Here is a 19,629-nt window from a genome sequence, read left to right on the forward strand (position 1 = left end):
TGGAAATTTGGGTTGCTTCCAACTCCTTGCAATTGTGAACTGTGCCGCAATTGAGTTGATTGTTTCTCTTGGCAAACGTGTGTAGATTAGAGCTATGTGCCAGGGTTTCAAGGCTGGGCCCTTCCAGAGGCGATTGTTAAGCTTGTCTTCTGAAAGTGTGGCTGGGTGGATTCTGGGTGGCCTTGCACTGCCACGCTTTTGCTTCGTAGTTGAATGTTTCCTCCCCTCGGACTTTCAATAGTGTTATGGCATTTTAATTTCAATAAGCACACACATTTGAAAAATAAGTTCACTAGGTATTCATTACTCAGTACGGGTTTTAACTGAAAATTTCCATACAGAATGAGGTGTTAATGTCCTTTTACAGGCTAAGATGCTGGAGTAAAAACTAATTTCATGTCTAATGGATTTTTCAAGCACATCTTTTCAAGAAGAAAGAATAGGACTTTGGGATGTTACGTGGATACATGATATGCTTGTCCATCGGTTTCTTTTTTGACTTTTGTGTCAGTTGCTTGTTCAGTTTTAGTTTCACTTGATGCGTGCTTCTTCTGATATGGGAGGGGCTTGCACCATGTGGAAAAGCACTTTATAAAATGCAAACGGCCACCCCAGGGTGTCACTTGTTTATAGTTGTCAAGGATAGAAATTGGGACACCAAAGGCTGGAAAGGGACAATAGGTGCCATTCCTTTATATACTAAATAAATATATGAGTGGGCTTCAAAAGGTTTATGAAAAAAATGGACATAAGAGATAATCCTCCTTATACTGTATGTGTGTGTGCATGTGTATGTATGTCTGAAGGGGCTTCAGAAAACTTATGGAAATATTTCATTGCCTTTTAATTTCATTTTTCGGTGAACTTTTTGAAGCCCCCTCTGAAGGTCTTCGAATTTATGGATGAATGTGGAACTCTTTAAACCCCTCATCTAGGTTAAGACTGAATTTGTCTCAAGCCTTTTTATCACAAATGGACCCAATGCCTTTGTATCCAAGTCTTGGCTCAGTTTTACGATTCTGTATTGCAAGGAGGACTTGCAAACAAACAGCTTGCGATGGAGTTGGCTGGCTCGTCGAGACCCTGTAGGACAGAGTAGACCTTCTCCCTGGGAAGTCATCACCTTTCTCCCTGGGAAGGATTACTGGGTCTGAACTGATGATCTTGAGGTTGGCATCCCAACACATAACCTATTCGACCCTCTGGGCCCCTGCAAAGAGGATTCGATCTCATGTTTCCGTAGTATGACTAACTAGGTCCTCTTTTAGCTTCCTAGGAAGAAGCATTTTCCATTATGATGAGGTTACTAAATTCTTAAGAGTCTACATGCGACTTTGAGAAGAGTCATGTGTTGTGTAAATAGATATAACTGGTATTTAGGAAATTTGAATTTATCTCATTATTATGTCATTTATTAATTTGGTGGCTGTTGAAATTTCACTTAACTTGTGTCACATGTTTGTGTATTTTAAAATGTGCACGGTAATAGTCACTGATTCAGGGATGCAGCGAACACTAATGATGTAATGTTTCATTTATGTCTCAATGTCTCAAGTTTCAACCGGCGCCAGGCAAGCCCAAAGCCTTCTGCATATTTATTGCTGGGTGCTGTATTAACTTGTGAAACTTGTTGACCTAAATGATTATTTAAACTAGATGTTATAATTCTATAACAAGTACTGATTGAAATGTATAGTAATATTGATAGATTTAGGGATTTACAGATTTTCATACACTTATGGAAGACTGTAAAATGTTCCAGAATTAAATTTGATTAGCTACATTACTGTGGGCAGATTAGTTAATCTTCCTATTCCTCAGCTTAGGAGCCTTGGTGGCACAGTGTTCAGCAGTTTGAAACCACCAGCTGCTCCAGGGGAGAGAGATGGGGTTTTCTACTCCTATAAAGATTTACAGTCTCTGAAACTCACAGGGGCAGTTCTACCCTGTCCTATGGTGTCGCTAGGAGTCCATATCAACTTGATGGCAGTGCATCAATTTGGTTATTCCTCAGCTTCTTCATATGTAGAGTGATGATAATTATAGTTTCTACCTTATGCAGTTTGTTCAATAAAAAACCCAAACCACAACAAGTTGCTAAATGAAGTTGATTTTGACTCATAACAACCTCATGTGCTACATGGTAGAGCTGCTCCCTCGGGGTCTCATGGCTGCAACCTTTAAGGAAGCAGATGGTCAAGCCTTTGTTGTGCAGCACCACTGGGAGGGGTTGCCTCAGTACCTTTATGTTAGTAGATGGTTGCAAACCACTTGTGCCACTCAGGAGCCTTATTGATAATACAGAAGATAGCACATGAAATATGTTCATATCTAGTTGACAGTAGACAATAAATATGATTTATATTGGCTGTTATTATTAATAATAGTATTTACTAAAAAACTAAATAGTAGCGATGTAGGGCATATAATGGATTCAGAAAATTATTTGAATAGTGGGGCATGTGTTAGATTTCACAATACATCTGATATGATCCTACTATATTTTAAGGCACTCTGAATTCCCTGAGTTGGGTACTCTGAGGGAATTCAACAAATTACAGGACGTGTTAATGATTCTAGAATGTATATTATTTCATTTTATGCCTTCATTAAATCAGTTTTATTGACATATAATTAACATATCATATACTTAAATACTTCAGTCATATTAACAAGAGCTGTATAATCATCACTACACTCAGTTCTAGAACGTTTTCTTCCTTCTTGTATTCCTTATTAGCTCCCCATTTCCCTTAACTTCCTTTCCCTTGCCCCAAGTAACCCATTAATCCAGTTACTGTCTCTACAGATTTCCCTGTCCTGGGCAACACCAACTGCCCCCCCCCCCCCCCCCCCGCAAAAAAAAATGCCCAACAACTACAAAATGTATTTCCTTATCTGGGACATTAGCATCTAGTGTATACAAAGACCAGAATGAATGCTATACTTGGTCTTAGAAAAGTCAAAGGCAACCTATCTCTTTGAATTACTGTTTTTGTCCATCCCAAATAGTATAATCTTTGCTGAAAAGTCTGGCTGAATCAACCTTTAATCCTCAGTATGTGCCTTTCTTCTATTTTCTCGTCTTCCTCTCTTCTTTCTTTCCATCCTTTCTTCTACCTCTCTCCCAACCTTCCATCATTTTTCCTTCCTTCCACTGAATCTAATTTTTTCTTTTTTTGTATGAATCCATGATTACTTACTAGAGAAAAACACGTTGCTTAACAATATTTTCAGTCTTTGGGAATGTACAGCATGGTGGTAGTACCTGCAGTAGCAGCTGTTTAATGCTGGTTGGCTGGGAAGACTTAGACGTTATCTCATGGGCAGTAAGGGTCCGTGGTAGTTTCTTGTGTAAAGGTGGGTAAAACAACAGCGGATCTTTGTGAATATAAATGAGGTACAAGAGATCAAAGATGACATGATGATTTGAGAGACTTTTTTTTAATTGGGAGACTTTGATGACTAATTTTGCACTTATGATGCTAATTATAATGCTGTTGGGCTACTAACCACAAGGTAAGCAGTTCTAAACCACCAGTCCTTCCTAAAGAGAAAGGCGAGGTTTCTACTCCTGGGTGGTTACCGTTTCGGAATCTCCCGTGGCCATTTTCCCCAGTCCGGTAGCGTCATTTGAGTTGGAATCAATAGCACTAAGTTTGCTTTCTGGAAGGTCAAAAGAACCTGAATGACGTCATGAGCAGGGGTGTTGTTGGTACTCGGAATGATCCAGGGAATGTTTACACAGAGCATTGGAGAGACTTGTTGATTAGCTAGGGTGAAGGACAGGTAGGAAGATCTCATTCTGGAAATAAGTGGTAGTGTGAGGATGCTAGACTCACACTAGTAGAAATGAGGAAACTGAGACGAAGAAGGAAATTATGAATTCAGTTTTACGTATTTCAAATACGTGGTATCAGTAAGAAATTCAAGTAAGTAGGATAAGCTTCCAATTGGACGATTGCTTAAAACAATTGTCTCCGTCATTTGTATTCTTATGAATTATTATTAATGTTTAACATTTTCCTCTAGAATATACTTGGCCATTATAAGGATTATATCCAGTGATGTAATTTTGAATTTTTATGTTGTAGTGGACAGATTATCTTTGTTGCATGATGTGCGTGATTTGATGGTTTGTTTTGGTCTAAATTGGTTTTGACTCATAGCACGCTTGTTATTAATAAAGGACAAGACATCATTTTCACATTTGACTCCATGGAGTAGAAAGAGAAAGAGAAGCATTGTACAGGAATGATGTAATTGAATTGGTGTGTGAGCGGAATAATGGTCATTTATGTAGGCTATGTGGAAAGGCCCTTTCATCAGTATTTGGTATGTTTCCTACGTAGAACTATCGAGAAAGGTAGTAAGATGACAAATGTATCTTGTAAAATGGTTATAGATCATGCTTTAAAATTATTATAATGATTTAAGGAGCAACAAGATGCTAAAGACATTTATAGTTCTCCTGCCCTGCTCATCGGTCACACTGCTCCAATTAGAGCGAACGGTTTGGGATGTATATTTCCATACCTGTATGGTTGAGTACGACAGGAGCCCTGATGGCTCACCCACTTGTCATGAGCGCATGATCAATAATTACATAACGCTCTTAGACATTTTCGAATGCTCGGTTTATTCTCTGAAAACACACATCAAACATTCTAAAAATAACTCAAACTACTAAAGATAAAAGTATTGGGGCAAGTATGAGCATAAGGGCATAATAACAGCACTCTTCACACATATCATTCTAGCATCATAGTCCCAACAACCATTGCCTTCAGCGGTGTACTCACCCCAGGCAGAGTTGGAGAGAGGAGGAGTTGATGTCTCCTTGGTTCCTAACTCTCTGAAAAGTCAGTGTCTCTACCAAGTTTAAAACAGCTTGGCTCGCTCTTTGACGTCTTCACTATCCCAGTCAAGTCTTCTCGGGTTTCTCCACACTTTAGGTGGCTTGGCTGGCTTTGGGGCATCGGTCAGGTTCAGCCAAGTCTTATTGGGGTTCCCCACACTTTGGCGGTGGCCCCTGGGACCATCTGGTGATTCTTGGTGATGGTCCAACTTCTTGGCTGGGCCCTATGGTCACACTTTATTTCTTCTCTAAAGTGGAGTTTCTTGTGTTTGTTTCTTTGAGGTGGCTCAACGTCTTGAAAGGTAGTTCAACGACTTGCAAAGAAGTTCTGTGGTGCTCTCATCACCACGGGGCTCCTGAGCACAGATCAGCAGTTCACAACCACAAGCTGCTCCTCTGGAGAAAGATTAATAGGGAAAGATTGAAAAAAAGAGATTAAGGGGAAAATCCCATTAAGAATTAGTCTCGGGAGCCCACAGAAACAGTTCTACCAGGTCCTGTAGGGTCACCCTGAGTTCGAATTGATTTGATGGCAATACATTTTTCATGTTTTATTTCACCCATTTTTACAAATATGCATTTGTATTTCACAAAATAGAATAAGAGAATATATATTATTCATGCAATGAAAGATTTTACTTAAACGCACCACCTACATCCTCCCACATTAAAACCCATGCACCCAACTCGTTCCTGGAACATCCCCCTCTGTTTTAAAAAGCATGACATCTTTCCCCAGGGACTAATCTCTCCTGACAACATGTCCAAAATACACGAGACCAGTTCTCACTATCATCTCTATTAGGGTTTCCCAGATAATGTTCCAATATGGGTGTACCACTTTACCTTTCTAGCATGTTCCATATCCTTGTCAACACTCGATATTATCAGGTTTTTGTTTTGTTTTTTAGCAATTCTGGCAGGTTGAGGCTCTTTGTGTGTCTGTGTGCATGTCTCCTGGTTAAGTTCTTATTTGATGTATTTACAGTTAATTGCAATTTTATTCCCCGTCATGTTTTCCTTTCTTTCTTTTTGTCTCTTCTCACTAGAATGTAAGTTTTATGAGATGCTGTTTGTCCCTCTCTTTTTAAACATTTCCTGACATACAGTAGGTGCTCGCTGATTGTTCAGAATGAATGGTTGGGATGAATAAACAAACAAACAAACAAACAAATAAATAAATAAACAAGTGCCTATTTATCTTCTTTCTGATAGCCAGGAGACTTGGAGACCAGATTTAGAGATGCACCTGGGATCTTCTCCAGGGTCCAAGAATTGACTGTGGCTATTTTAGTGGTTGAACCATTCTAGAAGGCATGTGGCAGGAAAGGATCTAGAATTACACACTCAGTCAGACTTGGAAAGTCTTCACCGAGAAAACATTTCAAATGATCACAGCATAGTAAGATGTGTATGCTCACTATTATAAAGTTGTATGTCAACATTTGGAATTTGTCCAGGTTTGAGAAGACATCCGTTATCACACAAATTAAATTTCTGTGCTTCGTACATTTTTAGAAAAACAACAGTTGGTTTGTGTTTTATGAATACGTACATGTTAAAATGTCATTACTGTGTAATGAGATTACATGCAGTCGGTCCCTTGAGGGCTTACTTGCTGAAGGAGCACAGGGACTCCTTGATTTATTTTGCTTTCCTATCCAGTGCTTCTAAATGGTTTTGAGTAGTTGTACCTGTTAAAAGAAGACCAAGTTACAGTTTTGTTAGTGCCGACTATGAAAATGTGAGTTTTTCATTGCCACAAATAGCAATGTTCATGATAATGTAATACAGCATTGTCTTACACAACAATTTATTTTCATCCTTCTATCGTTTCACATTGGAAGCAGATGTGTAAGTATTAAATATTTTTGACTATTCAATTTTGTGCAATATTTTTTGTCCTGGCCAATTGAATGATGTTAGGTAACGTTTTTATTCTCTCACCTCCAGAGATTGAAATCAAGAAAACCACTGCCCTCTCTCATAACTATAGCAACATGAATGAAGATCTTGATTTCAAGAAGGAAAAGGATTTTCAATCCCATTCACAAAACGTATCGTTGGGAGATGAAAGGAGTGAATTACATTCCAGGAGGAAACGCTTTGTATCCTACCCACGCTATGTGGAAGTTATGGTCACGGCGGATGCTAAGATGGTTCGCTATCATGGGCAGAATTTAGAGCACTACATCCTAACGCTCATGTCAATTGTAAGTAAATGGGACATGGCTTTTCCATTTCTGAAAACATTCCAATGAATTTTTTTTTCAGATTTAATTAAAAAAGTAAATTTCTCAAAATTTAGATATAAGTAAAGTGTATCTATGTTTAAAGCACAAATAATATTTTGTTAAAATTTTGTTTAGATAAATGTAATGTAAGTATCCCCTTCTGTTACTTGGACAGCTTTCTGAAACAATGTAATATCTGTGAAACTAGAGCTTAGATTATTCTTTATTTCATCATGTGAATGACTTCTGCCCCCTAGTGACAGAGAAGAAGATACTTAATAGCATTGATCTTTCACCCTTTGAATTTTATCCATCTCGGTATATCTAGCAAGTCATACAGTATCTCATTGGTAGTAGATAGTCAATAAAGGTGGAGAGGAAATTAAGTAGTCATGGTCTTGATCTTTTGCTTTCAATTTGGACATATTGTGACAAGCACTTTGAGGAGCATATAACGGAACTGGCATTTTATGTAATGTGCATTTTCTTCTGAAAAATCTTTATAAGGAGTCATAATAATAGCTGCTATGATTATTTTTAAGGAGCCACGTGAAGTGCTCAGCTGTGAACAGATGGATGTGTGCTCCAGACATACCAGCTACTCCAAAGGCATGGGCAGTCTGCTTTAATGGAGATTGAAGCCTTGTACCCTTGCTGAGTCAGTTCTCTGTTCTGTAGAATTGCTATGAGTCGGAATTAAAGCTATGGACATGGGGCTGATTGATCTCTGTGCCCCATGGTCCATTCTAAATGCTGTCTGTACACGGTCTTATTTAATCCCCAGATGATCCAGATAGGGAGGTGTTGTTATCAATAAGTGGCAGTTATACAGCTGTTGTGTCCATTGAGTCAGTTCCCAGAGCGACCCTACCCACAACAGAGGACAACACAGCTCAGTCCTGCACCCTGCTCACCCTCCTTCCCAGTCCCGAGCTCCCTGTTGTAACCACTGAGACAACCCAGCTCCTTGACAGCCTTCCTCCCTCCTTACGCCAACCCAGTCGAACCTGTTAAGGCTGGAACCTGGGTAGAAGCCTACAGGAAAATCAAGTATTTCCCACTCCGAGTGAGCGAGAGGGAAGTGGTCAGACTGCACCCCATCAAAGGCAGAAGTCTTGCAGGACTCCCCCAAACAGACAAGCGTGATGAGGTCCAGCTCTCATAGATTTCACTTTTGGTGGAATCGTATATTTTAAAAGAGTCTTTCAAAACGCTGATTATATGTTTCCCAATTCTAGTTAGTAATCGTTTTCGATAAAGCAATAACATTTATTTCCTCTTGAAATTTTACTTATTAGTTTGGTTTTGAATGTTTTTGGTTATATGAGGGGGCTTCGAAAAGTTCATGGAAAAGCAGAGCTGGGGAAAGTTAGAGGGCAGGCCCTGTAGAGATCACCAAGGAGGGAAAGATCAAGAACCTTCTCTAGAGCCAAGAGAGAAAGCATTGCGCTCCTGGGTTGGGGACCGTCTGCCCCACGAGCTGTACAAGATCTTCAAAATCATCAATACCAGCTAACATTACACACCTCATCAAAGAAATGCAGTTCCAGCCGTCACATTAGGGTTGTCTTTCAGGTACCAGGAGCCACACTCAAAGATAACCAGCTTAGCCCAGACTCCGCGACTTTGGGCCTCCACACGTGTGCAGAGCCTTCCAGCCAAAAGAACCAATGGATTAAACTCCCCCAGCCAAACGTCCTGGTTTCCTCTAGCACAAAACCCAAACACTGTTTGTACATCTACTTTATGACTGAAACATTACATGGCCCTTAAAAGAAAGACCCCTTTATGGAAACATGGATCTGGAACATAAGGAGCTTTTCTTAAGAACGCCTTGTTCTCGTTAGGTGTCATTGAGTGGTTCTAGCCCATGGCAACCCTTTGTAAGCAGAACAAAGCACTGCCCGGTCCTGCACCCTCCTCACAATTGTCCCTACGCCCGAGCCCATTGTTGCGGCCACCGTCAATCCATCTCCATTGAGAGATCTTTCTTCTTTTTCACTGCCCGTCCGCCAAGCATGGTATCCTTCTCCAGGCACTAATGTCTCCTGACACATCTGAGTATGTAAGTCAAGTCTTGCCATCCTTGCATCTGTGGTACACTCTAGCCATACGTCTTCCAAGACAGATTTGTTTGTCCTTTCGGAAGTCTCCCGTTTCTTCAATGTTCTACACCAACACCACAATGCAATGCCTCAGTTCTTTAGCCTTCCTTAGTCAATATTCAACTTCCATAGGCATGTGAGAGCATTGAAAGTACCGTGGCTTGGTTAGGCGCACATTAGTCCTCGAAGTAACTTTCTTGCTTTCCAACCCTCAAAAAGTGTTTTTGTGCAGCGGATTTATTTCTGAATCTGCCCTAAACCTTTCTTTGACAGTTCTCTGTCCATAGACTGCTGCAACCATTGTTGGAATATCTTCAGCAGAATTTTACTTGCGCATGATATCAGTGATATTGTTCTATCATTTGAACATTCTGTTGGGTCATCTTTCTTTGGAAGGAGTAAAAATAGAGATCTCTTCCAGCCCACTGGCCAAGTAGCTGTCTTCCACATTTCCTAACATGGATGAGGAAGTGCTTCCAGTGCTACATCAGCTTGCAGGAACATTTCAACTGGTGTTTCATCAATTCCTGGGGCCTTGTTTTTGAGTCTTTGCAACCCCCTCATATATTTTATAGCTATTACCATGCAAGTTATCATTGCCTCGCCAGTATCTAGGGTAGTTTGTTGTTCACCTCATGGTAAAACTAGAGAGGCAGCCCAAAGGAGGGAGGCCCTCCCCGAGATGGTTTAACACAGTGGCTTCAGCAGTGGGCTCAAGCACAGGGAAAGGGTGAGGCTAGCGCAAGGCTGGGCAGTGTTTCCTTCTGTGTGCCTCAGTTCCCTTTGGGTCAGAACCAACGCAGTGCTAGCTAACAACAACCCACCACGAAGTTTCCGCTCTTTTCTCTGTGCAGTACTGGGCATGCATCGTCTCCACAGAAGTGGTCCTATTTTTAGGGGCAAAAGAGCCTTTGTCTATCCATTGGGGTGCATGATTTGCTCAACCTTGGAATTTGACTTTGGAAAACTTGTAAACTCACAGGATCAAAGGGTAGCTCTGGAGGAATAAATACAGTAATATCTGTCTTCTACAGCAGACAGTATGCAAAAGCTGCATGTAAAATGCATATTTATAAATCGAACTATGTGTTTTCATAGCTCCCACTTTAAAGTGGATGCTACTACAATGCTAAGGAATCTACTTGAAATTGCTAGTCACCAGACTGCCCCTCCCTGAACGGAAGTTACATTCATTCCCACTGGGTCTCTCACCACTCTTGCCAAAACGTGCCACCACTAGAGGGAAAGGCATCACTGCAGGTAGAGATGACAGCCCTGTAAGTAGGTGTGGCTCTACAGCTGTGACAGTAGTAAAACTCAGAACTCCAAATTCACTGCCAGAGATCGATTCCCATGCATAGCAACTCTATAGGGCAGAATTAAACTGTACCTTTTGAATTTATGAAACTTTAAAAAAATCTTTACAAAAGTAGTCTCATCTTTAACTCCCAGAGCCATTGGTGGGTTCAAACTTCTGATCTTGTGGTTAACAATTTGTAGTAGGCTCAGTTTGTAGCCCACTGCACCACCAAAATGAAAACCAAATGCAAGGCCATGAGTCAAAGCTTCCTCAGAGTGACCCTATACCTACCCCTGTAGGTTTCCTCTGGGACTGTAACTGTTTACAGGAGTAGAAAGCCCAGTCTTTCTCCCTCAGAGCTACTGCTGATTTTGAACTTTCAACCATGAGGATTGCAGCCCAAAATGTAACCACTACACCACCAAGCCTCATTCAAACAGTAGGAAACGTGCTGGAATTTGAATTTTGATCCATGCTGGTTCAGCATCAAAGATGTTCTTGGTTCTGGTTCTGATGGTGCTGTATTTCGCACAAAAGGCTTTGGCAAAAATCATGGTAGACTTAGTGTTCAAGTAGCATGAGCCAACGGAGTGGTGGCCCTGTTACTGGTTTCTGTAACAAATTGTAAGTGGTATGTGTCCACTGATGTGCATTCACATCGATTGGAGATCTTGTTAAAAAGTGGCTCCTGCTCCACTAGGTTCAGATTGGTCCTGGGGCTCACCTTTGCTAACTGGACCCAGGTGATATAGATGCTACTGATATCTAGACCCATCTTTTGAGTGGTAAGATCTGGGATACTTGCCCTCACACTTGCCTTTACATTGGCATTATTTAAAAATACTTTGGTATTAAAAAAAACATATCGGCACCTGTGTTCTGACTCCAGCGTTTCTCATTTAATTGGTAAGAGGAGTGGACTGAGGCTCAGGATTTTAAAAATTGACCTGCTGATTTCAATGTTTAGTGAAGTGAGAGGGCTGATGCTCTTGGGCTGATCTCAGTTAAGTCTTGAAGAGAAATATTCATTCTAGTTATCTAATCCGACTTATCTTTCCTCTTGCAGGTTGCAGCAATCTACAAGGACTCAAGTATTGGGAATCTTATAAATATAGTCATTGTAAAATTAGTTGTAATCCACAACGAGCAGGTGAGGAACAGGTTGAAATTGAACAATTGTAGTTGTAGTAGTTGGGATTTAGCAGTTTTCTCCCACCTGCTGTCCCATGGGAAACCTGACGAGACTGCCTGCCCCTGTAAAGATTTAGAGTCTGGGAAACCCCAAAGATCAGTTCGATACTGTCCTATACATCGACTCAATAGCAGGGAGTTTGAGTTAAGATTTGAAACTTAGATATTTATAGAGATCATAAAACTCCTATTAAAAAAGGAGGTCCTTGAATATTTTTTCTTTCAAAACTTGATATGAAAAGGAGTGAGATTATCCTTTTGAGAAGTTGGTCAATCCTAAACATGACATTGAGAAGATCTAATGGAAAGTTCAGTTTTGATGATTAGGTTTTAGGTATTTCTAAAATATGAGATGATGCCACGTCACTTTGTCTTATGAGAATGCAACTTGGCATACTGAACTGGTGTTGATAACTGTGGAAGAAAAAGAGGCTGTGGCTATTTTGACATAATATCAAATTACTTTTATCGGTATGTGTTTGTGTGTGTCTGTGTGTAGGAAGGACCAGTGATCAATTTCAATGCAGGTTCCACCTTACGAAACTTTTGTTCGTGGCAACAAACTCTGAACGTTCTCGATGATGCACACCCTTCCCACCATGATACCGCTGTCCTTATCACGAGGTATGGTTTTAGAGATTATCCATCTATCTGCAATTACTTGCCATTTCTCTCTGCATGATCACTGATACTTCTTGCTTCCTTAACAATAATACATAAAATTATTCTATGCCTACTTTTATTATGCATAGGCTGCAAGGCAATGGATTGACCTAGACAAAATGATTTTTACAGTAGTACTAAGATAATGAGAGAATCAGGAATAGTATATAGAAACGAACACAGGTATGGAAATAAGAATAGGTTTTGTTCATTCCCTACATGATCTTTCTAGAGCTTGGAAGGAAGAGCATTTCAATTTCATTAGTTTTGTTTCAGGGTCCCTCTGCTTTTTAAATGACCTATTCCTTGATTTGTTGCACACTGTCTGTCTTACTTTCCAGAATGATTCTTCAACGGTTGTTCTCAACCATAATTATTTATATGAAAACATATTCTGCTATTGTCAACTAAGCATTCATTTTACAAGCACCACTATATATTGTTAATTTAAACACTTGTATCTACAACTCTGATATCAGCCATCAAAATGTGTAGATTCTAGTTGGTTTCCATATTTCTATACTTACTGCTTGACCAAAGTAAATAACTCCTTATTTAGATGTCAGATGCTGAGAAATCTCTGGTTTCTAAAGTCCTGAAATGAAAATCTTTAGCTATGTAACATAGAGAACATGTAGTTCTCCTTTCCAAATGGAACAGACTTTACCTACTGTCATAGACAGTGCTGCAGCATCAGTCTTTGGTTTTAGCTGGTTTTAGTTAGTATCCAAGCAGCAAAGAGAGAGTATAACAGGTTAAAGATGGGAGAGAAAGGGGCTATTAGAGGAAACCAAGGGGAAAGTGAACCATAGAACTGAGTAATCAGAGGAGCAACCAAAGCAGAAACAAAAGAAATATCAAAAATAAAGAACGTGGTAAAGGCTGGGAACGTCATTATATTTAAGAAAGAATAATAGACGTAGTTTACGTAAACACTGATGGAAAAGGTGACTATATTACACAGATTGTGTAATTAATGGCAGGTAATATAAACTTCAGCTATTTTCAATGACTTCTTTATAACTCTTATGGCTTATTGATATGCACAGTGTGGCATTTTTCCGGCTTAACCTTATTGAGAGTTTAGTAAGTAGCTAGTTTGTGATGATAGTCACGTTAAAGCTTATTTATTTTTGTATGACCTATTACAAAAACATTTCCTAAAAATTCCTCAAAACAAACTTTTTATTTTAAGGGAAGACATTTGTGCAGCCAAAGAGAAATGTGACACATTAGGTAAGTTATTTTATAAATTACAGCTAGCTTACATCATGGTGTACTGAATTAAAGGTAACCTTTTATGATTGTTCTCCTGTTGGCTTACATTTTAACCGTTTTGATTGATTGTGTTGGTTTTAGCTGTTGCGGTTACTTAAGTCTGCTTTGAATTTTGAAGAATAGGAAGAACTAATATTAATTTACTGATTACTAGATAGCTGGTGCTGTTCAAAGTTTGATTAAGGTTTTTTATGTGTAATCTTTGATCTATACAAAATGCTATATGCAGCATGTATATTTTACCATAAAGTCATCAAGCAAAACACTAAAATGGACAGCCATGAATTCGCCATCAGACTGGGGATCAAATGGAAGGCGGTGGCTGCTTCAAAGGCAAAAAGACATGGCTTCAAAAGTCTCTTGGAGCAGCTCCACTCTGTCACCTGGGGTGACTCTGAGCAGGAACAAACTCAGACAGCAAAACTTAATGACAACAAATGGATATTTGGGTCTATTTTGTTTTCATCATTTGTGAAAGCTATTGTATATTCTTAGGAATGTATTTGTGCCATTCAGTGTGCTAATGTTCTACTTTACAAGTTATACCACATTATATTCTAAAGTGGTTCTATCAATTTGCATAGTATAAGCATTGTCCCTGATTTTATGCATGCATTTTCATGAGGGAAAGTGGTTCATAATCCTGCAATGCCATTCTCCTGCTATGCATATTTAATTTTGGTATAAAAGTATGACTCACCTTATAGAATGTGTTAGCATGTTTTATCTCTTATTCTGTTCTCTGAAATACATTGTATGATACTGGAATAATATTTATTTTTAGAGTTTGGTAGGTCCCATATGAAAACTATTTGAGTCCCATGAGTCTTTGTGGAAAGAGTTGTTGTCCAATGGTAATAGTGCTATTTTGGGATGTGTGATTTATTCAATTTATTTAAAAGATTAGTCTTTTGTCCTAAATATTAACCATGTCTTTTTGTAGCCCAATTTATTAGGTTAAATTATTTTTATAGTGTTGTCTTATTAACTTTTTAAGCATGACTCCATAATTGTACTCCATTTCATCTCGATTATTTATTTGTGCCTTTTCTTCTTAATAGATCGGCTGTATTTGTCTTTTCACAGAACCAACAGTGAACTTTTGGTATCAATGTTTTTAACCTCCTCTGTTTTTTTTTCTTTTTCTTTTTTTCTGCTAACTTTTTTCCTTTCAACAATCCTAGAAAGTGATTGTCCCTTATCTCAGTAATGTTGTCTTAATATCCTATCCTTTCCTTTGAGATCAGAGTTACATTTGTATTATATATTTCCATTCTCTGCTTCATGTGTTCATATCAGCATGCTTTATTTTTTACTTGCCTATTTGTTACTTGGTGGTTTTTAGTTTTATATTTTACTCACTCTGAAGTTTCTGTTTTTTTTAAAAAAATATTTAACTTATTTTTTTTAAAACTTTGAATGGTAAATTAGGGATGATTCATAGAGAAGCTCATTAGTTTTGCATTCAACGGTCCATAAAGTGCCCTCTCCCCCTCCGGCCCTCCCAACTACTTGACTGTAATCCTCTCCAGGGACTATCTCTTCTCCCACTTCTCTCCTGCTTCCTCTGGTTTCCCGTAGCTCTCATGTCAGCCCCTCTCTCTCTCTTTGGTACTCGTGAGTGTGAGCTGCTAGTTAATGTAGTTCACGGGATCTGAGGTGGGGAGTGAGCCTTCACGTAGCATGGGCTTTTCCCCAGGGAAGGTGCTCAGTCGTTTCCACTAGAAGACAGAGTATTGGTAACTGGACCTCCTGGCTCAATGCAGAACACGCAGCATCAGCCCGTTGATGGTGAAGGTTCCTCAGTAAGCTCAGCGTGTTACCTCAGAATAGCTTTTCTCTTAATTAGACATGACTTGCCAATGAGATCTTGGCTCTACACATGACAGAGACAGAGACAGAGACAGAGGCAGAAGAGAAAGAATTAGTTTGTCATGGACAGCTCTTATAAATCATGCAAATACAGTATTCGTTAACATTTAATTTTATTCAATACTTAGTTTCTGTGTATTGGGAATCCTTTAGAAACTCTAATCATCCATGTTTTATAAACGGGCATTTGCTGATATAAGTTTTGGACCAGACCCCTTCTTCCCTCTAGACAAATATTTTCTGGCAATTTAGATGTATTTTATGAGTCAGGCATTCGATAGAGATAGTGTGAATACATTGTATTTCTTATACCACCTGTTGAATATCTTTGTAAGACTAAAAGTCAAGAAATACAAATTTGGCTGAATCAGACCAAATGTCACACTGTTTATTAAATGATCAGCCATACAAACTCGATGTTTATGTAAAGCAGATGGTGTTCTAGTCCCCATTCATATTTTGTTGTTTTTAACTACACCGGTGCACATCAATGATAGTGACAATGAAAGCGTTCGTACTAGCATTTGTTAAACCAGGAAATATTAATGATAAATAATGATGTTAACATTTATGATGATGCTATTAAACTTTTACATGATTTAACTCATTTAATCATCAAGACAAATTTATGAGTTAAATACAAGTATTTTATAGATAAGAATAAAAGATACAAGCTTGAATTAACTCGTTTTAGCATTTTCCTACCTCATTAACAATATGTGGGAGAGAAACAAATGAAGGTAAGTGTTTGATCACAGATAACAGAATGGTAATAATCTCTAGATTTTCGGCTATCGGTCTGTCTCAGGCCGTGTTGTACTATATTGTGGTTCAGTCCCTAAGTTAAAACACACAAAATGTGTTGAAAAAATGCTTTCCATATTTTAAATGACTTTATGTAACTTGTTAACACTTCCAAACACAGGGGCCTGCGTCAAACTCAGGCCCTTGCTACTTTATTCTCTCACTGGCAACTTTCAGAGAATGCAGAATTAGCTCGGTGAAGCTAGACTGAAACAATGAATGAGTGCTTACTTAGCACTAATTAAGGGGTTGTTACAGTCACAATAGACTCAATGACGCTGAGGTTTTGGGTGGAAATTAGTGTGATAATTGAATATTTGCATACTGCTTCAAAATTAAAAATTTGAAAGGATCACAGAACTTTTTCACTTTCTCACTTTCTTCTCTTGGGTTTTTCCTCTTGCCATTTAAATACTCGTGGCTTCTCCTACCATCCAGGCTAATGTCATCCTTCCTATAATAATCTTTTGCCTTAAATCGTTTGCCCAATAAAAAATGTGTGACTATTTTGTTTTTGAGAAAGAGCACCCGTGAATTTGCTAAAATGGTTGGGCTGCTTCTTTCTCTCTCATCCTATTAAACATGCTTCCGTCGTCAGGACAACACTGCATTCGTTACTTAATCGGAATGACAACGATGAATGGTGGTAAATTTAGTTCTTACTTTATGATTTTGCAGTTACTTTCCAGTTTGATCAGATACCAATGTGGGATTTTTCAGGTTTAGCAGAATTAGGTACCATGTGTGATCCCTCGCGGAGCTGCTCTATCACTGAGGAGAATGGGCTCAGTGCCGCCTTCACTGTGGCTCACGAGCTTGGGCACGTGTAAGTATGTGCGCCCGCAGAAGCGCTGACTCTTCCATTGAATAATTAGCATCTTCATTTGTTTATTTAGTGTCATTTCCGCCCCTGACATGCTAATTCTGGCTTGTTTGTGATGTTGGGTCAGACAGGCTGCACAGATCAACAGACTGAACAAAGAACTAGAACTTGGGAACCCTTTTTATTTCACTTACTGTAATGGATTACAAGGCAGCACCTCTGGTCCCTATGCCTTGTTATCTTTACAGACCCAGGTACTCTCCCCTGCCATCTTATGGGAAGGCCTACAGGGGCTCCTGGCGCTGGGAACTCCCAATTGGTATTTGCCGTTCCAAGACAGTTTTTGTTCTTAGAGCTTAGAGCCTCAGCAGAGGAGGTGGGCCATGGAGTGTCAAGGTCATTAAAATATACATATATATGTTTTTAATGATGATCACCTAATTTTATTTGCATTACAATTCTCCTTAAATAAGAAATGAAAATATACATATATTTTAAGTTTTGCCCCGCCTCCTCCATAGCTTTTTATTAAAGATTTGGGATTCTCTTGCTAAATATTCTGCTGGGCCTCTGGGCTCTGAGGATGGAGGCCATGATTTGTGTGATATCCTTGGCGCTCCCCTTGAAAGTCAGAACAAGCTCGTTCTCTGAAACATCCTTTCACAGGTACCCCCCCAGGAGTCTTGGGGTTCCTTTGTGATCTGCTAATAAGAAATTGAGGCTAGACTTAATACTCAGTTTCCATACATTTTCTTTGCCTGGTCTTGCCTTGAGGCACCATTAGAACCTGTAGGTAGTAATTTGAAGTGGAGGTCATTTTTTGGTAAAGTAATACCTCTTGAAGTCTCTTTTGGTATGGTTGTATGTCATGAACACCAACGAGCTCATGCTCAGTTCTATAAGTTGTTGATTGATGTGGTTGAATATACGGTCAGGTGAGTAGTTGAGGGATTTGAAGCCTCACAACTACGGAATCACCATGATGTGGAATCACTGTTGTTGCTTTCGAAGCCTGCTCACAAGGAGCTCATGGGGGATAGGAGTTACCTTTGGGCTGCTAACTGAAGCATCAACAGTTCAAAAGCACTGGCCATTTCATAAGGCTTTCTACTCCTATAAAGAGTTTCAGTCTTAGGAACCCAAGGGGTAGTCATACTCTGTCCTGTAGAGTCACTAGGTGTTGGAATACACTCAATGGCAGAGAGTAACAAGCCTGCTTACTACTAGAAAACTGCTCGTATACAGAGTGCCTCTTCAACATTTATTGAACTTTTAAAAGTTTACTTCCTGAGAGGCTCCCTTTAGATGTCTTTAGGATATGGGTAAGTTGTTTAATGGAAAGACTGCCTACTACAGTAGGCAAGGATCAGAATCAAGTGGTGGCAAAGGTACCTTCTAAACTTGAACTTATACTTGAATACTCAAAAGTGTGTGTGGAGTCTGCCGCGGACCATCTCATTATTTAACAACAGAACTATTCTATGAAGATTGGACTGCCATGGAAGAGTGTTCCTAGCCTTCCCATGCAGCCAGTTATGACTCACTGCTGATAGAACCAGGCTGTACTTAGACTATTTTTATTTAAAAATAAATTGGCAGTCCAGAAAGATAATGATTAAGAATACAGAAGCTCTTTGAAACTGTAGCAATAGACAATCCTGTAGAATTTGTTAGGGTATCACCTTCACCTAATCTGTATCCGCACAGAAGAATATGCCTATTGAAACTTGCATTATTTTTACGGGAGAGTTTTTTTTCCACATTGTGATGAGGTGAGCCAAGATTCAAATGGTTTGTGCTGCATGTTCAAAGTTCGAATCTAGTATTGCTTGGAAGTCATGTGTCCCTAAATGTATTGCAATTTTAATGATTTAAGAAGAGACAAAGAGTACAAATTCCGATATGACTGAATTTGTCTATACTTTCATTATAATGAGTTATAAATATAATCTGTTGTTAATTTTCTGTACTCTGAAATCATATTCTCCTATCCTTTTTCTGAAGTGTTGATTTTTATTTTTAGGTTCAGTGCTCCCCATGATGATAGTTTTAAATGTAAAGAAGCTGGAATTATCGATCAGTATCATGTAATGGCCCCAAGTTTAACTTACCACTCGAGTCCTTGGACCTGGTCAAAATGCAGTGAGAAATATATCACTGGGTTCCTAGAGTAAGTCTGACTAGGTTAATTTTTTTTGGTCAAGTTTTATTTTAAAAAATTAAAATTTGTGTGCTCTTTTAATGTGTTTCAGTTTGTGTTTTGTTTTTCATTTTTTAAAATTTAAGCCTAATTTCACTGTTCAAATGAATCCTTAAAAACAAAGGGGGAGTTGTATAGACATATTACCCTGTTTCCCCGAAAGTAAGACAGTGTCATATTAATTTTTGCTTCCAAAGATGTGCTAGGTCTTATATTCAGGGGATGTCTTACTTTTCCATGAAGAAGAATATGGTACACATTTATTGTTTTATTAAAAGAGACCTCACACTTCCTGTCTGCT

General features: G+C 39.0%; 1 protein-coding gene across 1 annotated transcript in view; it reads left to right on the forward strand.

Annotated features, from left to right (window-relative positions):
• The window catches only part of ADAMTS20 (ADAM metallopeptidase with thrombospondin type 1 motif 20), a 181,643-nt gene that overhangs the window by 41,392 nt on the left and 120,622 nt on the right, over positions 1-19,629 (forward strand). The window contains exons 4-9 of the mRNA XM_045287241.1: positions 6,812-7,071; positions 11,564-11,647; positions 12,188-12,312; positions 13,547-13,587; positions 17,026-17,131; positions 19,152-19,298. Of these exons, the coding sequence (XP_045143176.1) occupies positions 6,812-7,071; positions 11,564-11,647; positions 12,188-12,312; positions 13,547-13,587; positions 17,026-17,131; positions 19,152-19,298 (763 nt within the window). The remainder of the gene's footprint in view (positions 1-6,811; positions 7,072-11,563; positions 11,648-12,187; positions 12,313-13,546; positions 13,588-17,025; positions 17,132-19,151; positions 19,299-19,629) is intronic.

Source organism: Echinops telfairi, unplaced genomic scaffold (assembly GCF_000313985.2).
Source record: "Echinops telfairi isolate 266 unplaced genomic scaffold, ASM31398v2 ScPeMD7_12;HRSCAF=54, whole genome shotgun sequence".
NCBI lineage: Eukaryota > Metazoa > Chordata > Mammalia > Afrosoricida > Tenrecidae > Echinops > Echinops telfairi.